Source organism: Lepisosteus oculatus, chromosome 23, assembly GCF_040954835.1.
Source record: "Lepisosteus oculatus isolate fLepOcu1 chromosome 23, fLepOcu1.hap2, whole genome shotgun sequence".
Classification (NCBI taxonomy): Eukaryota; Metazoa; Chordata; class Actinopteri; order Semionotiformes; family Lepisosteidae; genus Lepisosteus; species Lepisosteus oculatus.
Genome location: NC_090718.1, coordinates 2,375,247 through 2,398,202, shown reverse-complemented (window position 1 = coordinate 2,398,202; position 22,956 = coordinate 2,375,247). Strand labels below are relative to the sequence as shown.

The 22,956-nt window shown below is 49.4% G+C and overlaps 2 protein-coding genes across 5 annotated transcripts; both read left to right on the top strand.

Annotated features, from left to right (window-relative positions):
* The first annotated feature begins 1,582 nt into the window (after positions 1 to 1,582).
* Positions 1,583 to 8,200, top strand: rps9 (ribosomal protein S9). Its single transcript, XM_069183104.1, has 5 exons — positions 1,583 to 1,684; positions 3,357 to 3,469; positions 4,468 to 4,590; positions 5,326 to 5,512; positions 7,939 to 8,200. Exons 2-5 carry the CDS (start codon positions 3,373 to 3,375, stop codon positions 8,114 to 8,116), a joined length of 585 nt encoding a protein of 194 aa, XP_069039205.1. The 5' UTR covers positions 1,583 to 1,684; positions 3,357 to 3,372; the 3' UTR covers positions 8,117 to 8,200.
* Positions 8,201 to 9,108: 908 nt separating this feature from the next.
* Positions 9,109 to 22,920, top strand: LOC102691847 (myelin protein zero-like protein 2). Of its 4 annotated transcripts, none has more exons than XM_015337955.2 (4): positions 9,109 to 9,595; positions 16,763 to 16,932; positions 17,787 to 17,933; positions 20,805 to 22,920. In XM_015337955.2, exons 1-4 carry the CDS (start codon positions 9,541 to 9,543, stop codon positions 21,009 to 21,011), a joined length of 579 nt encoding a protein of 192 aa, XP_015193441.2. In that variant the 5' UTR covers positions 9,109 to 9,540; the 3' UTR covers positions 21,012 to 22,920. The 4 variants fall into 4 exon arrangements, with proteins under 4 accessions (XP_015193441.2, XP_015193443.2, XP_069039204.1 ...); XM_015337957.2 differs by lacking the exon at positions 20,805 to 22,920 and adding an exon at positions 20,592 to 20,796 and having other exon boundaries at positions 9,111 to 9,595; positions 17,787 to 17,997; XM_069183103.1 differs by having other exon boundaries at positions 9,114 to 9,549; positions 17,787 to 17,997.
* Positions 22,921 to 22,956: the final 36 nt, after the last annotated feature.

Sequence of the window (22,956 nt, the reverse complement as noted above, 5' to 3'; positions counted from 1 at the left end):
CCATTGGCTACTGTACGAGTTGCTCCCGCCTTTTAATCGTTGTCTGTAAGTCTATTGGATAAAACAGGTGCCAATCGATTTGGGAGGCCGGGTGTTGCGGTGAAAAGGTTTCCGGTGAGGAAACACACAAACAAAAAGAATGATTTGAGTTGACTTGAAAAATGTGTTGCAACTTCTGGGCAGAATTTCTCTTGCTCCCATTTACTGAAAGCATGCCAGATTGCGGAGGAAAATAGCCAGGCATTGCATTGAACATCATGTGCCCGCTCACGGTGGAACATCCACCAATCATAAAGTTTACAGTGGACACGAAACGTGCTTGTCAATTCAGATTTACACCTTACAGAGAAGGCAGCCATTAGATAAGAGGGAGACAGGATGTTGAGAAAATGTGTTTTGCGCAATCCCTCTAAACGGCGATATCGCGGAAATACCCAGTGAAAGCTTCCAAGAAATAAAAAAATAAATAAGGGCATCTCTCCTGGGTGTGAATCCATCAGCATTGCGGAGAGTGTAGTTTAACCTCAGAAAGCGTCGTTCTGGGGTCACTTGGCTACTGAATTAGGAGATTGTCCTGTCCTGGTCTCAGTGGGCCAGATTTTGCAGGCATATTGAAAGCACCAGCACCTGAAGAATTGTGAGAAATTGGTTATCGGAGCAGCAAAAAAAAAGGAGGGGCAAACGCAATGCTAAGGCATCTGGTTACCAAGCCTATAATGAAATCACTGGATGTTACGTTAGAAATGTGCGATGCATTGGTAAGACTTCATGTGGGTTACACGACTGTGTTACAGAAATGATTCCGCTGGTCTGGAATCCATCCGGAGAAGAGCAAGCAGATACATTCAGGAGTGTAAGAGCATGTCTTAAACTCCTGATGCTGGACGGTAATGGTGGATTATATTAGAATATAGTATATTATACCCTACACTGACAGCCTGAAGGAAATGCACCTCTTTAGTCTTCAATCGAGGAGACGACAAGGATATAAGAATTAAAAACCCTCAAAGGCGCCGACAGTCAACAAAAAATCTTGCGGAAGTGCGTTAACGTCCGTCCACAGGAGGCGCTTCTTCGTGCACAAAGAGTAGTGGGGGTGTGAAACAAACTGCCCAGCCATATAGATGAAGCCGACACCCTCATCAGATCAATTATTACCAAATGGGCTATTTTTTATGTTATTTTATTTAAAATGTGTTATTATTATTTTTAGGAACAAGTAAAGGTTTATTCCAGGCTGAAAAGAGAAGAGAAGAGACACAGCGTTTCGGCTGTGGTGCCTTATTCGGGAGTCTTTATTTTATTTTTTACGTTATTTTAATCAATCGCAGCACGCTTTTAAATAATGTTACAGGTCAAAACCGCGTTATTGCAGCGGTTATCACGCTTCGACATGGGGGAACTCCTGTGTGCTCTGGGTTGTGTTCTCGCGTTTTCAGCGTGTGGACTTTGCTTGTATGACTGACTATCCCCCCGCGTTTTGTTCCTGCGGTGGAAAAAAATCAGCGTCCCCTTTTTTAAATTCAGGAAGTCGGACTGAAGGGCGCGTCCCAAGCACAGAAAAACTACAAGTCCCAGCTGTACGTGCCGCAGAGAAGTCTGGGAAACGCACGTTTACGTCCTTATAAATCCGCGCCGAGCGCTGCGCACGCTCTCTTTTGCATTACTGAAGCCTGGGAGTCAGGTAATGGCCGACGGCGTGGCGCTGCATTTCCTTCACATTTAAGATTTTAGGTGATGAAAGAATGGAGATAGCGGCTGGTTTCCGCTCGGGAAGCGTGCCTCTGAGGCTCCAGCGCGAGGAATTGGGTGTTTTGTTCCCCGCACGAAGGCGAAGTGGGGCGAGTTTTCCAGACTGGGTCCCATGTGCCCGAGATGCGGTGCTGCTAGGCTGCGGCCCCGCTGTCCGGATCTCCCCCGAGCGAGGGAAAAGAGATCGCCGATGGCCTGAGCTAGTGTTTACGTGCGCGTTTGCAGGCGCTCTGGTTGCTTATTGCTCGGGTGGGGGCGGATTTCGTTTTGATTGTTGAGCTGGTCCGTGTGACGCGCCGGGATCTGCTGCTCCTGCACATGGCTGGCGAGGCCCGGTGTGGCACCCTTCGATATACGCCTTTTTGACGGCTCGTCCTTCTTGATCGCCGGGGGGGGGTTCATCGTTTTGTTGGGATCGGGCGCTGTAAATGACGTCGGGTAGGACTTGCTGGCCGTACAATGTTAATCCCGGGTTTAAAATCCATTTTAGGGTCGTTAGACACCGGTTTTGACAGCGTCACAATAATCTGGTTTAGTGCACCTCGACGTCTCTGCGAATGGTCAGTTTCCTGAATGTGGGCCTTAAAGGGGGAAAATGTTTGGATCTGCCGCTTGACAAACAATTTTCGTCGTTGTAGCGGTTATGGTCGTTTTCTGTGACAGTGCTGGGTTTCATTAGCAGTGTTGCTCAAATCCTAAAGCATAGTACTTTGGTTATTGGATGCGCAGACAAATTAGGTCGCTTATTACAGTTTACCCTGTATTAGAGCTTCTTGTCATTCTCAGTGCATTTTCTTTTGAAATGTGTGTAGTTTAATACGCGATTCACCGGTTCGGAAGGCTGCTGCTTGGGTGGACTTGATCTGTGAGGGGTTTTGAGTTCTCGGATCAGGTGGTCTTGCCGTCTCCGCTGTTGAACACTAAGAGTTCGGTTCCTTCAGCCTGTCAGGGGTGGAAGGGGGTGGTGTTGCTTCAAGCCCAGGAATTTTCAGAGCCCAGTGATCAAAATCATCCACTGTATTCTGGGTGAGGCCTTACTGCTGTTTGGCAATAAAGCAAATAGTAATATGTGGGGCATTCCAAACTGCAGTCTGAGCCGAGCTACAAGGTGTACAGTAGAATGCAATTCTGATGTCCACCAGCACTGAATGGTGTGGCAAAAACGCGCCCTGTGATACTTTAAATACATGTGGAACATTCTGAAAGTTACTGTTTGAGAGGCAGGGCACCCGTCTGGTGAAATGCTAAGTGATTTATTACATTTTAAGATCTGCCATCTACATTGTATTTATTGCCATCCCTTCAGATATAATTTGATAAAGTATAGGTAGTAGTCTTGTTTTTTGGAGTGGGGTCCCCCCACACTGTTATAAACCAGGAACAGGGTCTTTAATGTGCTGAAATGAATGTAAAACTTGTAACTGCGCTTAAACCTTCACTAGATCAGGTAACCAAGTCAGGCCCACAGAGATGGGACAGGCATGGCGCCATGAGCTGTCCTGCAGTGCAGGTGGTGCAGCAGTGCATGAGCACCCCCTAGTGGTGAAGCCTGGGAAAGCGGCTTTTCCTCTCCACAGTGATTTTCCTCTTCGCCTCCCCTGCAGGCTGCGTTGACCCAAGATGCCCGTTGCCAGGAGCTGGGTTTGTCGTAAGACCTATGTGACCCCCCGCCGCCCCTTCGAGAAGTCCCGTCTCGACCAGGAGCTCAAGCTCATCGGTGAGTGGCCCTTGCTTGCCCAGGTTGGGCCGGACAGGCAGCGCGGCGCTGTGGGTTGGATCGGTGACTGGTGGTCAACCGGAGTCGAAGCCGAGCCGCCCGAGTCCTTTAAGGCAGTGGTTCCCAGTCCCGGTGACCCACACGCCTGCTGGTTTTCATTCCAGCCCACCTTCATCAGATCAGTGAAGCCTAATTTGCTCTAAGAAGGTGCTTCAGTTTAATAGCTGGGGTTTTATGTCCATCACAAAAAAATGACTCCCATGTTGAAGACCAGGGAACAAACCGTTGGGATGAAATCTTCTTGAATCCACGAAGGGTTTGATTGTGGAACTGAGGGCTCGACGGGATTTAAAAACACCCAGCAGGCGTGAGGATGACCAGGATTGCGAACCGCTGTGTTCCGAGCTGCCAAGCAGACCCCGGGGGAACTGGGAGATTTTCTAGAGGCTTGATTGCAGGGGAAGAGGGCGTGCTGCTCTCTGCGTGGCCTCCTGTGCTCGCCCAGTCTCTGGCCTGTGATTTAAACAGAACTTGTCAGAACCTCTGTGGTGTCAAGAATTCCTCGTCAATGAGGCCAGGGGCGAGGGGCTGTCTGGAGACAGGAGACCACTGTCGAGCTTGGCTGCTCTTCGTGTGCTGTTCTTGTTTCAGTCTGATAGTGGTAGCCAGGTTGGGAGACCCCCAGGATGGTTATTTAATAAAGCATATCTGCTTCCATGTAGTGTCCTTGCCCTCTGCTGCCAGGACAATGACTGCCATCCCGTTTCGCAGTCCTGGTGGAAGTTAAACACTTTGCCGTCTGTTTTCTGGCTGCATCCCTGCAGAGCTGCCGTACCGTCCTGTTTGTAGACATCGGCTCTGGGAGGATTGTAGCGCGCGTCGCGTGGGATGGTGCTCAGCTCCAGCGACCGGCGGTGTAGGGGCCTTTTCTGACGGACCGCACGGCAGGGGGCATTAATTGAGTGTTGACCCGGCTTGAATGTGCGCCTCTCTTCTAGGGGAGTACGGCCTGAGGAACAAGCGCGAGGTGTGGAGAGTGAAGTTCACCCTCGCCAAGATCCGCAAGGCCGCCCGAGAGCTGCTCACGCTCGACGAGAAGGACCCCAAGCGGCTGTTCGAAGGTATGCCTAACTGATGTTACTCGGTTCTTTTTTTATTTTAAAGGCATGTGGCCGTTTCTGTAACGGGTTGCGGCTTCTATTTCAAATTGGGTTTTTGGGGTTGCCCAAGAAAACGGGGCTAACTTCAGCCCAGCGTCGGGTCTCTCTAAAGCCGATGATTTAAATTACAGTTGTCAGAATTTCTGTGTTGTCACGAATTCCTCGTCAATGAGGCAGGAGAGAGACCTGATGGCTGAGCTCGGAATGAGCTTCCTTCTTCTAGACCCCATTGAGAAAAGGAGAAGTTGAACTGAGTTTGCAGACTTGGAGCCCCCAGGCTGTGGTCATTAAAAATTCCAATGTGTTGCCCTGAAAGAGTGGGGGCGTTACCCTGGTGTCCTGGCCAAATTTCCCCCTGGCCTTTACCAGTCATGGCCTCCTAATAATCCCCATCTCTGAACTGGCTTCATCCCTCTGCTCTCCTCCCCACTGAGAGCTGGTGTGTGGGGAGAGTACTGGAGCATCATCCAGGTTGGGCTGCACACTGGTGGCGAGAGTGGGATTCCCCACGACCTGCAAGTCGCTCTGAGTGGAGTGTACAGAGAATCGCTGTGTAAATGTGAGGATTATATTAACTAGTATCACAGATGTTGGGGTTCCCCCCCCCCGTCTGAGAGAGAAGGTCCCCAATTTTGAGGGGTCGAAACTGTGCAGTGAAGTCTTGATGTGTAACCCGCATGCCGGCCCCTCTTGCAGGCAATGCGCTGCTGCGCAGGCTGGTGCGCATCGGCGTGCTGGACGAGGGGAAGATGAAGCTGGATTACATCCTGGGGTTGAAGGTCGAGGATTTCCTGGAGCGGCGCCTGCAGACGCAGGTTTTCAAACTGGGCCTCGCCAAGAGCATCCATCACGCCCGGGTCCTGATCCGGCAGAGACACATTCGGTAAGGTCTGAAAGGCAGCAGGACGTTGTACAATTTCATGCCCCTGTAGGTTAATGCAGATATGCTATATCCTGCAGGGCACGGCCAATGCAATAATCCCTTCATGTGCTATGCTAGTACTTCACGCTGTTAGAGATGCAGGGATCTAATTGTAAGTAATGAGCATGACACCGTTGAATACTTCCCAGCGTGCTGTTGTATTTTTAGCACTTAAGATTCCAGGAAGGGGAGCACAGTGTCTGTGTGTGCCCTGTGATGGACTGGCGTCCTGTCCAGGGTGTACCCTGCCTTTTGCCCGTTGCTTGCTGGGATAGGCTCCAGCTCCCCCCGTGTTCCTGGATTACAGGAGCTATCCCAACTGCTGATTACATAGAAGGACTGCCCACGTAGTGGTGGTGTAATCGGCTGTAGGCTCCAGTCTTAAAGGCATTGCAAGGTGGATGATCAAAGCTCTGTGCTGCGTGAATTATACTGCCCCACTCATCGGCAAATGTTCAATTGGAGTTCTCGGACTTTAAATTTTATGCTTATTAATCCAATTGGTTTTCTCCCAAGTTGACCTGGCAGTAAGTGTTACAATTCCAGCATGTACAATGTATGTATTTAATACACAGTGCATAGCATGATGAAGAGCACACACCCTTGCAAGGCAGCTCCATAGCTTGGCGAGGGTATTGGGGGAAATCGGAGAAGGAGGTGCAAGGTTTTACAAAGCCTTTCCCAGCTGCTTACAGAAGTATAGGAGACACTGCAGGTGGAGGCCTGCAGATATCGCACCAGCCTGCCCAAGATGTTTTCTACTGATACTATCTCCTCCCCCTCCCCAGCGCCCTCTGCGGGCTGAGGTAACCAGTACTTTTCACCTGGAGACGAAGGGGTTCTCAGTTTCGCCAAGGTCAATTCGGTATCAAAAACCGTATACCTTGTGAGTAGGCGTGTGGGCGGGGCTCCGGCTGCTGCCTCCAGCCAATGGTGTAAGAGCATGGCCTCATGGGAAGTCTGTGGACAGGTAATGTGCTCACTTACAGTGGATCTGGACGTGGGGTGGGAGCTGTGGGCTTAAACCTTTGTCTTGGCCTGTAATGTGCAGCTTAAGAAGTGGTGAAATAAAATCAGGCTTTGCAAACTTGTAGGAATGTGAACACGATGCAGTTGCATCTTATGGACCCCTAGATGGCGCTCCTCAGCAAAAAAACCCTGAATTTGTTCCCTAATGTGCTGAGAGTGGATACGGTGCTGTATCCTTGGATGAGACGACCAAACTTAACACTGACCTTATGGTGGTCTGTAGGTAACGACCCTGGGTCGTTAACCTACGTGTCCTTGACTAAATCTCACTTTTAGTTTTCTCAAACTAACCTCACTCTCCCTCCTTATTTCTCCACCTGATCCGCTGTGCAGTGGTGGGATCTCGTAGGTGTGAAGCACTTTGAAATCCTTTGGAATGAGAGGCTCTATATAAAATTGATTTAAGGTTTTACCAGCTATATCAGTCTTAAAGCGCCGGCGCTGTGCTGAGTGCTTTGGGCTTGTATAGTCACCAAGGGAATGCTTAGTTCAGTCCTTCCCTGTGCTCTGTAGGGGGGGAGTCATGTCCCAGTGTTGACCCCAATATGGATAATATAGCGTACTAGAACTCCGACCTGTCTAGGGTTGCAAATGGAACCATCTGCGACCGTAAAAGAAGGAAGTAAGAGGTGATCTGAAAGGATGTCTTATTGATCTTCATTTGAAGTTGAGCTTGGTCATCTGATTTCTGCAGCTGATTGCCAGCCGGGAGTCGGTGCACTGGGATCTTAAAGCAGACTGCTCTGTAGGAGGATGGTAAAACCTGCGAGATGGAAATTGAATGGCAACCGGTTGAAGCTGAAACTGGTTGAGGGGAGTTGAGCAGCTGGGCTGGAGAGCAAGAGAGACCTTCAGGTCCTCTAGATCAGGGGTGGCCAGACTACTGCCCTTGGCAGAGGGTGGCTTTATAAGGGAGTGCCTCACAAAATCCGTTGCCCAGAGAAGAAACAAGAATTAATCTGGCAATTTAATTGGAATGCAATTCGGTTAGATAGATACTTTATTGATCCCGTGAGGGAAATTGCAGACTATTGGAATGTGCTTATGTGGTATTATGTTTATTTTTATTATTACAGGTAGCCTGTGGCCTGCCACTCCATATTTGGCCCCCAATAAAAAAAAAAGGTTTGGACACCCCTGATCTAGATGAATGTTGAGTAGCGTTCAGGGTTTGTACAGACCACGGTCGTGTTGAGTTGGCGTTCGTGCTTCCCAGCCTCGGGGCTCAGCCACGTCCTGGTGCCTGGGTGTGGTCACATGACGCGTCTGGTTTTCCCACAAGGCATTGCCCCCGGGTTGGCGGGACTCTCGGCTCCGCCCCACGCCGCTAACCTTCCTCCTTCTCCCCTCCCCCGCAGGGTCCGGAAGCAGGTGGTCAACATCCCCTCCTTCGTGGTGCGCCTGGACAGCCAGAAGCACATCGACTTCTCCCTGCGCTCGCCGTACGGGGGCGGGCGGCCCGGCCGGGTCAAGAGGAAGAACGCCAAGAAGGGTCAGGGCGGGGCCGGCGGCGCCGACGAGGAGGAGGAGGATTGAGCTGGGCGCTGGGCCAGCGGGGTGGTGCCTGCGTCGTCCCCCTCGTCCCCCAATGCTGTTGAATAAAGAGAAATTGGTTTTCCAGCCCGTTGTGAGGTGTTCTTCTGTGCTCAAGCGCGATCGAGGGAGATGGGCTTGATGGGGCGGGGGGGGGACTCGGGTTTCCCCAGTCCAGCTCCCGAGAGCGGAAGCTGGTTTTCCTCTGGCGGATGCTCTTCTGTCCTGGAGGTGGCGTCCATGTTTGATAAGTTGACCTCTGTGAGATGGTGTTCAGGGTTGGGGAGGGGGTCTATCTTGACCTCTGCTGGGGGCTGTTCGTGATGTTGGAAGGACTCAACGTCCTGATGCTGGAATGCTGGTGGGTCCGCAGGCTTCCTTGGTCATGTCTAACCGCCTCGGGAGCTGGAAGGGGATGTTTGGTCAACGAGCCGACAGAGTTGTAGCGGAATCCAGCCGAGTGGCTCTCCAGGACCTGGGCTGGTGTTGACTTTTTTTTTTTGGGTGTGGATGGTGGGCTGCACAGTTTTGCAGCCTCAAACAAGGGCCGTGGAGAAGATGGAGGATTTCAGAGTCTCTCCACTCCCAACAATCCTCCATCCGCAGAGAAGTTCTGCAGAAAACGGCAAGGGGAGTGCGGCCCGGACCAGAATCGATCCATTAAGTGTCTTCAACATGTTTTAGAGAAAAAAAAACCTCCAAAATTCAAATAAAGATTTCATCCGATCCTCGTGGGAAATCGACTCTCCCCTCCTCAGCAGTCACGCACCCAAGAGACAAACGCGTTTTGTCCTGCGAACTCTCCCTCTCTTTTCTTCGCTTCATTGATTTCTGATGTCGACAAAAGTGTTTTCTTTTGCCTTGGCTCCCGATCCAGTTTTGTCTTGGCGACGTATAAGCTTCCTTGGCAATTCACCTACATGTATTCCCAGAAGCAGATAACTACAGTATTTTGGGGGGCGTTTGCGCTAGTTGGGCAGTTTCCTGTGGATTATTAATCACATCAGACGTCCCGAACTAAATCCATTTTCAGAAGCACGTTGGACTCATTCTGGTCCAGGTCTATCTCCAGCGCGTAGGATCCGAGGTTAGATGTGGTCTCGGTCTCTCTCGCAAAAACGAGGAGAGTCGTTGATAAGCTATGTAGATGGGCGGCATGACTTCCGTCTCTCTCTCCAAACTTTAACCTGAGAAAAGTGAACGAATCAAGATCTCCAGCCCCGCCTGCATGCGGTGGGAGGGGGTAGACTGTGCTGTTCGGGCCAACTGCTAAGTTAGATGTCAACAGCTGCATAAAGAATTTTATCTGCAGCGAAGATTTTTTTCCTGCTTTCCGACGCCGTGCCTGAGAGCGCCGCGGCGGATCGTCAAAACCCGTCCGTCCTGGCCGCGACTGGAGAGCCCGTCTCCGGGGTCGACAGCACCTGATGTCTGGGGTACGAGCTCGGCTCCTCGCTTTCCTCGCTGGGATTGCGGTCTCAGGTACAGTGCTGACAAGGAGGGCCCTCGCCTCCGGTCTCCCGTCGCCCGTGACTCGCTTTTCCAGTTCATGCGGTGTCGCTGGACTTGTCTTTCCCCCTGGAATGTTCCCACTGTAGACTTTCTGCCCTACCTCGTGTTGTCCTTAAGTCCACCCACCGTCAAGGTGAAACAGCTTGGAGGAGTAAATGCGAGTCTGTAAAAAAAAAACTTAAAAAGGTGAACGAAAAATACAGCGTGCGCGCTTCGTCTCTTTTTCGGGGGCGGGCGAGAGGTTATTTCAAAAGAGTCACCCCACCGTGATTACCTCCCGCTGCATCGTGTCACGGGTGTGGGGCTGCACTACGAAAGCCCATTCCGATGCCCTCTGCCCTCCCTGAACCCCGGGAAAACCCTCGGGTATGAAGTCACCTGGGGGTTTTTGCAGGTGATTCGCGGAGGTTGGAGATCAGCACTACTCTCACACGAATCAGCTTTGTTTGAATGGCTAGCAAACGCGCCTGGGTCAACACAAATTCGGAACCTACCTGGCAGGTTTAGATGAAGAGAATGATGGACGATGCTGGGTGCATTAAGAGAGTGGGGCTCCGCTGGAAGAATGAGGCTCTTTTTTCGTCCTTTCCACGAACTATTTTTTTCCACACCGGGCTCTAAACGCGCAGAACAAACGCAGCTGAACGGCCTATATTTGCTCGACCGTGATATTGCGTTCACCAAACTCTTATTCAATCCCAGCAGTGGTGGTTAGGATTTCTAGCGCCTCAACTTGATTTAAGACTCCGGGCGTTTCCGTATTGCAGAGGCTATACGCGACCGTGAGCTGTAGGAAATGCGGGCTTATCGCCGACTTTGTTCGAATTGATGTTTGAAAAATCAATTCTCCAGCCGTCAGGCCGAATTTCCACGCGTTCTGTGTGCAGCCCTACTCAACACAATCCTTCTATATCGATCTTTAGTATCAACAACAGGATTGGCGTCCTCTGGGTTTGTGTTATTTCCCAACGACTCGACTGTATGGGGGCACAGTGGCGCAACTGGGTGAGCATTGGTCCCTCGCCGCGCTGGAATTGGGTTCAGTTCCTGGGGTGCTGTCTGTGTGGAGTCTGCATGTTCTCTCAGGGTTCAGATGGGTTCCTTCCTACAGTCCAAAGACATGCTGGTGGGTTAATTGGCTTCTGGGGAAATTGGCCCCGGTGTGGGTGTGAGTGTGTGTGAGACCTGGGATGGACTGACGTCCCATCCAGGGTGTAGCCTGCCTCATGCCCATTGCTTGGTGGGATAGGCTCTGGCTCCCTCGCCAGCTTGATTTGGAAGAAGGGGTAAGAAGATGGACAGATGGTTTGTGTGCTTATAGCCTGCATCATGCGCGCAAGGTATTATGCACAGAAAAGTAGTTCAAGCAGTTTTCTAAACCGCAAAGTTTGTACATCGTTAGTTTAGAATCTAGAAACAAGGAGGAGCGTGCTTATGAAAGGTGGAAGAACAAAATGTGTGTTTAATAGTTTTATTCGTGCTTTCTGAGTTTCCACAAAAGGGCTGTTTTCCGAATAGCCGAACAGATGAGTAACGTCAGGGGAGCAGGCTGCAGTAATCAGGTATGACTGATCAGCGCTGGATTTACATTACAGCTGCTTGTGCAGGGCGAGGTCATGACTGTACATCTAACAGGAAGTGGTTTCTGTCCGTTAAGGTAGTGGAAGGGGCAGTAGGGTTGGGTAGATGGTCTGATTCTGGCAGGCGTGGGAATTCTGGGATTAAATTGGTTACTTCAGGGAAGAATGCTTGTCTGTTCTAGGAGTGTTTCTCACAGAGGAACAGAAAGTGCATCTCTAATTCTACTCCTCCCTGCTGACAGTGGGATCACACCCTGTCCTCTCTGGACAGTCAGCTCTGTCTGTGTCCAGTTTCTGTGGCCAGGCTACGGGGACTGAGCCTGTCCTCTCTGGAAAGCCAGGTCTGTCTGTGTCCAGTTTCTATGTCCAGGCTGTGGACAGTGTGCCTGTCCTCTCTGGACAGCCAGGTCTGCCTGTGTCCAATTTCTATGTCCAGGCTGTGGGGACTGAGCCTGTCCTCTCTGGACAGCCAGGGCTGCCTGTGTCCTGTTTCTATGCCGAGGCTGTGGTCACCAAGTCTGTACTCTCTCAGGGTCTGTATGTCTTTGCTGTCTCTTACCCTGGTCAGGTACTCAGGGAGTGTGCATTGTCTTTTTCGGGTCTTGTACATTACGTTCCAGTTTGTGTGTGTGCCTCAGTGAGTAAGCTACTGTTGTTGGGCCTGTGCTGTGATTAAGTTGACCTTGATTCATGCTGTTGTAGCCGTACTGTCCTGAGGCTGGCTGGTGTCAGTGAGCTTCAGGACCAGCTGGCTGAGGGGGCTCAGCTCTTGGCTCAGCAGGGCCTTGTGGTGCTGGGAGTTCTGGTTACTGTTTTATAGATGTAACCAGTATTTTATTGCTCTGTTCCATATACTGAACAGGCCACACCAGCCCTGTTCGCAGCACATACAGAATGCTTGTACAGAACTCTGTGCTTGTCTAGGTTCTAGTGTAATTTCAGTCTGAAATCTTACCTTCTCTCGAGTCCCTGCTTTTGTTTTTCCTCGTAATTGCTTCTTTTCTGTCCTTAGGTTTCAGCGGCTGGCTGAAATAGGGGGAAAAGAGCTTTGAAAGTGTTTTGCTGAAGCCAGCTCTTTCACCTGTTGATTTGTGCCAGCAGTCTGGCTCAGGGGGGCTTATCTGCTTCGTGGGCTGACGTTCACCTCACTGTTATATTTTTATGCCTCAAACAGCTGTGGCCTTCCAACTCCTTATGTGTAGAGGCAGAGAGACTGCGGCCCGTTTTTGTTTTTCCCCGCTAGCCCTCAGTTTCACGGGCACCGGGGATGGCTGGGGTTGAATCATACTCGCACGTTTTGAACCTGTTTAATTTGCAGCCTTTTTTTACCATTGTTTCGGTGAATCGGTGAATCGTGAATCGGTGAATCTGTGAATCAGTCAGCCAGTCATTTTATCTGCTATAACACCTTTCTCCCTGCCACAGAGTGTCTTGCACATTTCTCTAATGGTAGTTAACACCATAACAATTACAACAACCATTATTGCAATATATAACAAATGCCTTCGTACATGTTGCTCCTGGATAGTGGGCAATGAGTTTCACTACTACAGATCATTACAAACTTGTTTGTAAAGGCCTGCTCACTGTGTTGGATTAATCTACTTGTTGAGCTGTGCTTGATAAGCTGGGCCAAGGTCTTTTTCTTCCACTCCCTCTTCAAAACACCACAAAAGTAAAAGTCAAGGCTAGCAGGCTAGGTTATGCACTCCTGAACGTTAATCATTGCCGGACTGCTCCTGGCACCTGACCTCGAAACCACTCGCACTGTTACTGATCCCGAGACACCGGGACACTGGACAAGGATGTGACTCTGCCCTGCAAGCAAAGGGAGGAAACCAGACTTCATGCTTTTCCAGCAGCTATATCGGCTTGCAACTCACAGCCCCACTGAAGCTCAGCAGGTGTGAGCCTGGCCAGTACCTGGATGGGAGACTCCTGGGAAAGCTGAGGCTGCTGCTGGAAGAGGTGTTAGTGGGGCCAGCAGGGGGCGCTCACCCTGCGGTCTGTGTGGGTCCTGATGCCCAAATATAGAGACGGGGACACTGTACTGTAAAAAGGCGCCTTTCTATGGATGAGACGTAAAACCGAGGTCCTGACTCTCAGTGGTCATTAAAAATTCCAGGGCGTTTCTCAAAAAGAGTAGGGGTGTTACTCCTGGCCATATTTCCTCCTGGCCTTACCAGTCATGGCCTCCTAATAATCCCCATCTCTGAAGTGGCTCCATCACTCTGCTCTCCTCCCCACTGAGAGCTGGTGTGTGGGGAGCGGACTGGCGCATCATCCAGGTGGGGCTGCACACTGGTGGTGACAGTGGGATTCCCCATGACCTGTAAAGCGCTTTGAGTGGAGTGTCCAGAAAAGCACTATAGAAGTGTAAGGAGTTATTATTGTTATTATTATTCCATAATTTCCACTATCTTCAACCCCTGTCTTTAAGCTTTGTTTTTTTTTCTTCTAATGTGTCCCTGATTACAAAAGGACTCCTTCCTGCTTCCTCTAAAAGACCGCTGAACGTCGGCCGCAGGGCTCTGAGGCTCGCTGGGAAGGCTCGGACGCATTACCCGAAAACAAGTTGAGCGGCTTTTAGCGAGCGGCGCCCAATCAGCGCTGTTAATCTCGGCGTTCGATCTGCCCAGACAGAAAAGGAGGGCCCAGTGCCAGGCGATAGAGGCAGAATGCCCAGAGAGGAGGAAGAGGCAACGGGATATGTCTCTCTGCGGCCAGGACTCTGGGAATGCTTTCCCGTCCAAACCCCCTCTGCTGAAACGGGCAGAGGGCGGCCCCATTACTAAAACCTGGCAGTGAGCTCACAAGCTCTTGGTCCCTGGCCTCGGTTCTGCCCTGGGAGCACCTTCTGTGTGGAGGTTGCATGTTCTATCTGGGTCCAAGGGGCTTTCCTGGCTACCCCGTGATGTAGTTCTGTGCTCTGAGTTGCCATGATTGTACCGTGCTATATTATTAATCGAGATAACATCAATGTTATTATTATTATTATTGTTATTATTATTATAATATAGAGGTGGGGGTTATTAGGAGGCCATGATGGGTAAAGGCCAGGGGGAAATTTGGCCAGGACACTGGGGTAACATCCCTACTCTTTTTGAGAAACACCCTGGGGTTTTTAATGACCACAGAGAGTCAGGACCTCGGTTTTATGTCTCATCCGAAGGATGGTGCCCTTTTACAGTGCTGAGCTCCCTACTCTTTTCGAGAAACTTGTATTTCAAAGGTGTGTGGATGGACAGGTGGTTTCATTTCCAAATCAATCCTGAAAGCTTGAAGGGAAGCAGATGTCAGTAGTTCTGCTGGTCTTTTTGTTGATTAAACCTCAGCGACAAAATGTAACACTGCAGTAATATTTTTGAACTGGGAAATGCAATGTCTTTTTTTATACCATTGCGAGAGACTTCCCAGGTTCCAAACATCCAATCCATACAGCCAAACAGAACTCTGTTAGATATTGTTTTAATAATTCTGGGATACAAATGGCAACCTGACGATGTGAGTTAGCCACTGCTCTGGGGAATTGTATTCTCGGGATACAGGTTTCTAGGGAACTGTATCCTGTATCAAGGCAAAAGGAAGTCAGAGGTTTTGAAGTGAAATGAAGACCCCATCAAGGGTTTGGAGAAAAGAGAAATGCCAGAGCAGGAAATACTTGTTAAAACTTGTTCTGTTGCCGTGACAATCAGGCCACCAGCTGCATTATGGGATAAATAGGGTTTTGTGGGCCAGAAACCTAAACACAATTTCGAGCATGGTTCCTGAGGGGAAAATATGTTCTGAATTCCCAACAAATGACCTACAAATAAAGTTTTGGTAGTCTGTTTGTAAGTTGAGAATTTTCTGTAAAGTGGTCTATAAATAAGTGACCACCTTAGGCCACAAGAGGAGAAATCGAAATGAATAACCTTGCACAGGAGAGAGCTGGGACTTCAGATCTCTTCCCTGGCATTCCTAGTTTAAATGCTATGTTGACAAGTGCTATCTCTGTGTGTGGCTAATGTTACTCATATAAGACCTGAGTGACATGGTAGCACAGTGGTAAGCCCCAGCATCTACAGGCAGTTGTGCTCTGGGTGAAAGTCTGGGGTGCTATCTGTGTGGAGTTTGCATGTTCTCCCCATATTCACGTGGGTTTCCTCCGGACGCTCTGATTTCTTCCCACAGTCCAAAGACTTCACAGGGAGGTTAATTGGCTTCTGGGAAAATTAGCCAGTGTGTGTGTCCTGTGATCGATTGGCGTCTCACCCAGGGTGCCGCCCGTTTCTTACCAGAATAGGCCGTGTCTGTGACCCTGTCCTGGGTAAAGCTGTTGTAAAATGGACGGACCCAGGTTGTGTTCACGCTTGCAAATTCCCAGCCCTTTGCTGGAGGATGTCCACAGAGCTGAAACAGGATACCCCTTTCAAATCGGAGAGACGCCATCAAGCACTCTGGAGTCTGAGGGTGGGAAGGGGGCAGTTCAAACCCCAAATAATGGGCAATTTCGAAGTCGTGCAGTGACCTATCTTTCGTTTCTTCTGGAAATCCCCTTCAGCCCCAGTTGTGTCCGCTGTTAGGGGAGGGCTGGTCTGATGATGTGCTCCATGCTCTGACAGGCAGTGCAGTTTGGGACTCTCCCGATGGATCCAACCCCTCTGGACTTTGGCGGGAAGCAGTCCAGGGCTATGTCCCCCTCTTTTAAAATCGGAATTGCCGGGCTGTTCCCGTCTCCACTCTGACACACTTTCCAGAGTGGAATTTAGTCATTCCTTATCTGGACTGCCTGGGATTAACGTTGCGAAATCCTGGCACGTCATTTTTTTTAATTGAGCCCGTGAAACTCTTTTCGTTGTGCAACAGATTGTGCTGTCCTGGGATTTGGAAAGTGAGTCGTGGATGCTGACTGGCAGGCCAGAAACATTGCTACAGAACATTTTTATGCTTATTTTTTAATAGTGTATTATTTTCGTCATATGGACGTGTGCAGTCAAGGATCCTGGGGTCAGAACTAGCTGCTGTAAGAGCCTGATGACCACATGACTGGCCAGAGGTGTAGAGCAGGAGCACACAACAATAGGAGTTCCATACCATTGATCTGTGTGACTTCAGCTATACTGTTGGTACTAAAAATTGACCCTCAACTATTGTACTCAATGGTCTCTGCAGCCACACATTATTCACTAGACTGGAGCTGGAAAGAAGACCTTGGCTATGAAATATAATAAGCTAAAGTGAGAGTTCGGTCTGTCTGTTGGGTACAGAGGTAGTTGACCGTCTGACACGTGGGCAGTCAATGCAACATTCAGACAGACGCAGTCTGCAGGGACTATAGCTCTGATAGAGCTGGTCACCATTGTCTTCTGGGCTCCAACCAGTCAGATCATGGCTTAAAGTTCTGTCACTGTGATGTCATTGGATGTGGTTTTGATCTGTCACCGTGATGTCATCGGCTGAGGCCCTGACCTCTCACCGTGACGTCACCGGCTGTGGCTCTGAAATCTCGTGATGTCATCGGGTGTGTGATGTCACAATGGGGGAGTGGGTAAACCCGCCTGTCCTCTCTACCCAGGGGTGCTGCGCGTCTCAGCCATGGAAGTGTACACGCCCGAGGAAGTGGAATCCGTCAACGGGACCGACGCCAAGCTCAAGTGCACCTTCCAATCCTCGTCGCCCTTAAAGGAGTCCAGCGCCTCCGTCTCCTGGCACTTCAGGCCCCTGGGCGGGGGCGCAGAGGAGTCGGTAAGCCTGGCGGTCAGCATCCTGCTTGAGCAGTGCACCCACCTCCACTTCCCAGGGTGACCAACTTTACTTGATGCAAACTTTTCCCAAAAATAGAGCTGCTGGATTTAAACCTGCAGAGCTTTGCTGTGCAGCCAGCATCCCTGCACACTGAACAAGGAAACAAGGAACCACATTTGTTTGTGCTGCATTGATTCCCAAGATATAGCGCCTTGTTTTTTTGTCATCACTCCCCCTCCTCTCCCCTCCCCCAGAACGGCACAGGAGAACCGAACCGAACCGAACCGAACCAAACCAGTCTCATCTGTTAGTACCCGGTCTGTTCTGGTTTTTGCCATTGAAAGTAGCACCTGAGGTGCTCTTCTTCCTGAGATATAGTGCCGCATGACTCTTGTTGCCGTTGTAGGGGGGCTAAGTCACATATCCCCTTAAAGGCGCTATGTTTCGGGACCGATAACAGCACATATGCTACTTTCAGTTGGCTGTTGTAGAAGGCTCCACTTATTTATGTTAGGAATAAAATCTCAATAGCACAAGCGCTTAAATTACACTTTAAGTGCTTGATTGGTCTCCCTATGAGCAAATAAGCCTTTCACAAATCATAAATATGTTCCAAATTGGAAATTTTCACACGTATTAGTTAAGACGAGCTCAGGGTGACACCCAAAACCAGGCAGCGGAGGGCTCTCCCAGGGCCCGGGTGGGACAGGCGTGAGCAGACGGAGGCAAGAGCTGAGCCGTCTGCGCCTGCCGCTCGTAAACCCCGGAACGGATCAGCCCGCCCCGCAGCGGGGGTCTTTCCCAGAAACGCCGACTCCTGATCCACCTCTCTGGCCCGCCGGCCCGCTCTCCAGGTTTTCTTCTACCAGGACGGGCAGTACCCCCCCTCGGAGGGCAGGTTCAGGGGCCGCGCGGTGTGGGCCGGGAACCTCAACCGCTACGACGGCTCCATCATGGTGCGTGATGTGCAGTTCCGGGACAACGGCACCTTCGTCTGCCAGGTGAAGAACCCGCCGGACGTGCATGGCGTCAGCGGGGAGATCCGCTTCCGGGTGGTGACCACAGGTCAGTGCAGCCCAGGTCCAGGGCCAAGTGTCCTACAGTCACGTGTGGGGCACACCGTGGACCCTCAGCACCAGACTGTAATGTGAGAGCCGGGTTTAATAATCATCATCATCATCATCATCATCCTTACACTAATGTATCACTTTTCTGGACACGCCACTCAAAGCTCTTTACACGTAATGAGGTATCCCACTGTCGCCACCAATGTGCAGCCCCCGCCTGGATGATGCTCCAGTACTCTCCGCACACACCAGCTCTCAGTGGGGAGGAGAGCAGAGTGATGAAGCCAGTTCAGAGATGGGGATTATAAGTAGGCCATGATGGCCATGATGGGTAAAGACCAGGGGGAAACTTGGCCAGTTACACGTTGGAGAAACGTCCTGGGATTTTTAATGACCACGGAGAGCCAGGGCCTTGGTTTTACATCTCATTTGAAGGATGGCGCCTTTTTACAGTATAGTGTCCCCGTCACTATACTGGGGCATTAGGACCCATGCAGACATACAGTAGTTAGTGCCCCCTACTAGCCCCAATTCCAGCAGCAGCCTTAGCTTTCCCAGGAGTTTCCCATCCAGGTACTGGCCAGGCTCATACCCGTTGAGCTCCAGTGGGGCTGCCAGCTGTGAGCTGCAGGGTGATATAACTACTGGCTATACTCCTTATCAGCCAGTGAAATCCTCTCATTTGTAACCTTTCCAACTCATGTAGGCATTTCGTAACTTATCGATTCAAGGGTCGCGACCATCCGCTTCCAGACGGAAGCCAGTGCATCGTCTTCACCAGCATAGCTGGCCAGCTTGTTCCCTACTCCCACCACCCTTTGTGTAAAGACGTGCCTCCTGCTCTCAGTTTCAAACACACTTCCACACCGGTTCCGCAGTGTTTGCATGCCGCCCTGTGTACAGGGCTGCCAGGCGGGAGTCAGCCTTTCTTTTCCAAGAGCTGCAAAAAAAGCAATATTTCTGTTGGCAGCAGCTGTCTGACATTCCTGAGCACCATGCATCCAGCCAGAGGTCTGAAACAGCTTTCCGCCTGGGCAGGACACAGCTACGGCCGAGGCCAGTGGAGTTAAGGCACCAGCCTTTCGCAATTAGACTGGGCGTTGGCTGCCGGGGGGTGACAGAGTCAGGATTTTGGTTGTCTTGCTAAAAGGACAAGAATGAGTTTAAAAACATTCCAGACCTGTTCGAGCTTGCTCACGTTGCCCTGGAATCTTGCCACAATCTGGAGACAGAACGGGTTTTTTAAGTGGTCTAGAAACTGAAAGAAATCGGCACTGAATCGAGTGTTTCTCAGCTTGAGTTTAACCGGTGTGAGGTGGCGTTGCAGTGCAGTGTCTTCACGTGATTTGTCTTTGATTATTTGACTTCATTTTTAATTCTTTGACCCCCCCCCCACACACACACACACACACACACACACACACAAAATATAACAAACATGGATGCCATTTGCATCCCAGGACGCCCTCCAGCATTTCTTGGAAGAAAGCCGGGGCACGGCTGTGAAGCTCGTTCCATGCTCCCGCCACCCTTTTTGTAAAGAACTGCCCCACCCCACCCCCATTCTAAGATTCCAATGCACATTTCACGTAGTCTGCACTTCCTGTTCATATACTGTGGATCCCGCTGGATTGACCCAGTCAGTTACAGTGATTTTTAACACTTCTTTCAGGACCCCTTCCCCCAAAAATCTTCTCTGTCAAAGACTAGAAGGATTAAGTTCCTCCAGCACATCAGATTAGAATCTGCTCTTTAGCCCAGGAATGTGTCACGTTGAGCTGATTCCAGAGCAGGCAGTTATTGTAATGTTATTGCAATACTAACACGTATCCATTTAGGAAAGGTTAACAATATGTTTGGGGTCCGGCTGTAATCACTAAGACGATCTGACTGCTCCCTGGATTGTAAAACTGCGCGGACTTAGAAAAAAAGCCTGTGACCTAGTAACCCTCCACATCACACGCACACACCCTTAACTTTGTGCAACATCAGCTGAATTTTCCCAGCAATCAGTGGCACTAGCGACCATCAGTCATCACACTCATTAACGCTCACGCAGAACAAAGTGGTCTTTGCAAGAAAAACACATTACATGGGACTACTGATAACCAAAATCAAATTCAGCTTTATGGGTTTATAATGTATTTGTGATCTACTTTATATTTATATGTTGTGTACAGTTGTGAGAAAAAACGTTTGTGAACCTTTAGGAATTATCTGGATTTCTGCATGTATGGCTCCTAAAATGTGATCTGATCTTCATCTGAGTCATAATAATAAATAAAGACAGTTATATTTAACAAACAGCACACACAACATTTTACATGATCATGTCTTTATTGAACAAATCACTTTTTAGGAGCCATTCATGCAGACATCCACTTAATTCCTAAGGGTTCACACACTTTTTCTCACAGCTGTATTAGATACACGGTATGTTTCCTATATATTCATAATATATTCTAGGGGGTAGCTTGCCTAGGCTGCAAAGGAACAAGTAAAGGTTTGTTCCATACTGAATAGAGAAGAGGGTTTCACACCCGAAGAAGGCTCCACAGCCGAAACGTTGTGTTTCTTTTCTTCTCTTTTCAGCGTGGAATAAACCCTTTGCTTGTTCCTATGGGTTTATGAGACGTCCCGCTGAGTAATCAGGACAGAATAACAATGGAATCAACAGCATTGGCTGTATAGCTCTGTTCGTCAAGCCTTTCATGTTTGGGTCGGGACATTTCGGATGAACCTCGACAACGCGCGTTCTTCTGACGCGGAAGTTTTAAAAGACGCTCGTTTGTCTCTCCGCCGCAGCCTCCCACTCCGAGATCGCCATCCTGGCGGCGGCCATCGGGGGCGCCACTGGGCTGCTGCTGCTCATCCTCGTCCTCACCATCTTCGTCAAGTTCTGGCGGAACCGGCGCCGGGAGCGGGGGACGGAGGCGGAGGGGAAAGAGGAAGGAGTCTTGTGATGGGGTCAGGCTCATTCCTGACCCACTCGCTATCCTGGAAAGCCGCTGATCGCAAAGTTTTTCAGCACCGGCTTTTCGTTTTTTGAAAAACTTGTAGTATTGTGTTTTTTTTTAAAAGAGCCAGCAGATTTTAACTGGTGATCTGATCGCCCAGTTAGTTTTAAACCCCTCTTATTTTACGTTCGGGGTTTGTGGCCCAATACGACTTTCGTTTGCTTCCGGAAATGGATATGTATATAGTTGTTTTTTTATTTTTAAAAAAAATTATGTACAATTTATTATTATATACTCGAGGAATGTATTTTTTCTTGTTGCAATAGTCTGTTTCAACTGCACTTTGCACCACAAGGGAAGGCATATCTCACCTTCTCCCTTCTGAAAATAAGCAGACAGTGGGGGGATTTTAAAACAAAAGAGAAATCAACATGCACAACGGAAGAGTTGCAAACAAATCTGTCCTTCTGGGTAATTTCTAGTTCATTGATCTAAGGATATCATCCCAGAAAAAACATGGTTGTTCCATACCCCCACTACTCTTTGTGTAAAGAAGTACCCTCCCCCTCTTGGTTTTAAATGCATTGCAACAGTGCTGCTAATGGTCATATCTGCAATGATATTTTTGCAAGCCACTTTAGTTCCAGACAGAGTTCCCTGGCATTTAATTCCCAGGGATCTCTTGGTAAACCCTTGGGAAACCTTTTCAAGCTGCTCTCTCATATCTGCTGTCGTCTCCCTGGGTTGATAACCCCTGCTCCTCTCTGGCGCTGATCCGAGACCTCCTCCGGGATAGTCTTCCAGGTAAGATGGTGCCGAACCTGTTCAATCTCTTCTGTTGGGTTGAGAGACATTTGGTCCCTGAGGCCGGAATGGGATTTAGATGAAAGTCCTAATGATCTCTGAAGGGCTGAATTGATCAACTCACTAGTATGATTGGTATTGTTCTTTAGAAACTGGTGATTTAAAGGTGACCTGCTGAATTGCGGACTGGAGATCTGAGCTAGAGATGCCAGTTTACTGATTTTGTCTTACCCAACCAGTCTTTAAAGCTCTTTTCACTCTCTGGGGGTGGGGGGAGGCTTTGAGCTGAAAATCTAGCCCTGCAGTTCCGGAGTACAGAGAAACCAACACCCTTTCTTCATGCGAGTGATTAATTCAGCCTTCCTCTTTTTTGTTTTCCCTGCTTTTTGTTTGGTGACATACTGGAGGCCGGTCCCCAGACAAAGAGTTTGAATTTGCACAACAATGTGCAGCGCAGGGCTACACCCTCCTTTACAGTGAGTGAAGCACTTATCAGGTTTCATTCAGCTACTGATAAACGAGGTCCACATGACCTCGTTTCGCCAACGTGAGCTGCTGATTCACTCGGGGGCGGACATGAATTGGCAAACACAAGTCTAGCTTTTAAAGAGCATGGCTGTGGTCAGGGGCTTCTGGACTCACTGTATGTGGTGGTGGGGGGGTTGCGGGTTCAAATCCCAGGTGAGACACAGCTGTTGTACCCATGAGCTTCAGTAAAACACCCAGCTATATAAAAAACAATTGCTTTGGTTTAACGTGGGCAGAAACCTAGCAGCTCTGATAACATGAGGGATAGTTACACAGTGGCCAGAGAGCAAAGGTTCAAATACTGTGTCCATTTATCTTTAGAACAATGGCTGTCTCTGGCTCAATTAGGTTATGTATCTGGACACAGACAAAAGGCTAAAATGATTGTTTCATGGTTTAAACCTACTGTATTTAAAATACTCGAGATTCCCGTGGTCTAAGAACCTTTCAGCTTTTCGCTGTTCTCCAAAATTGAAATGTGGATTCTTTTAAGATCATTCCTGATGTCGTTTGCTAACCTCTTCAGAACAGCACAGGACCATTCTCTTTCGAATACAGAGTTCCGCCTTTTTGTATATAATTGTGCTTGGATGTATTTTCTTTTTTAGAAAATAAAACATAAATGAAACTGGGATGACAAAGCGTGACTTTTCTTCTTGGGAGGGAGG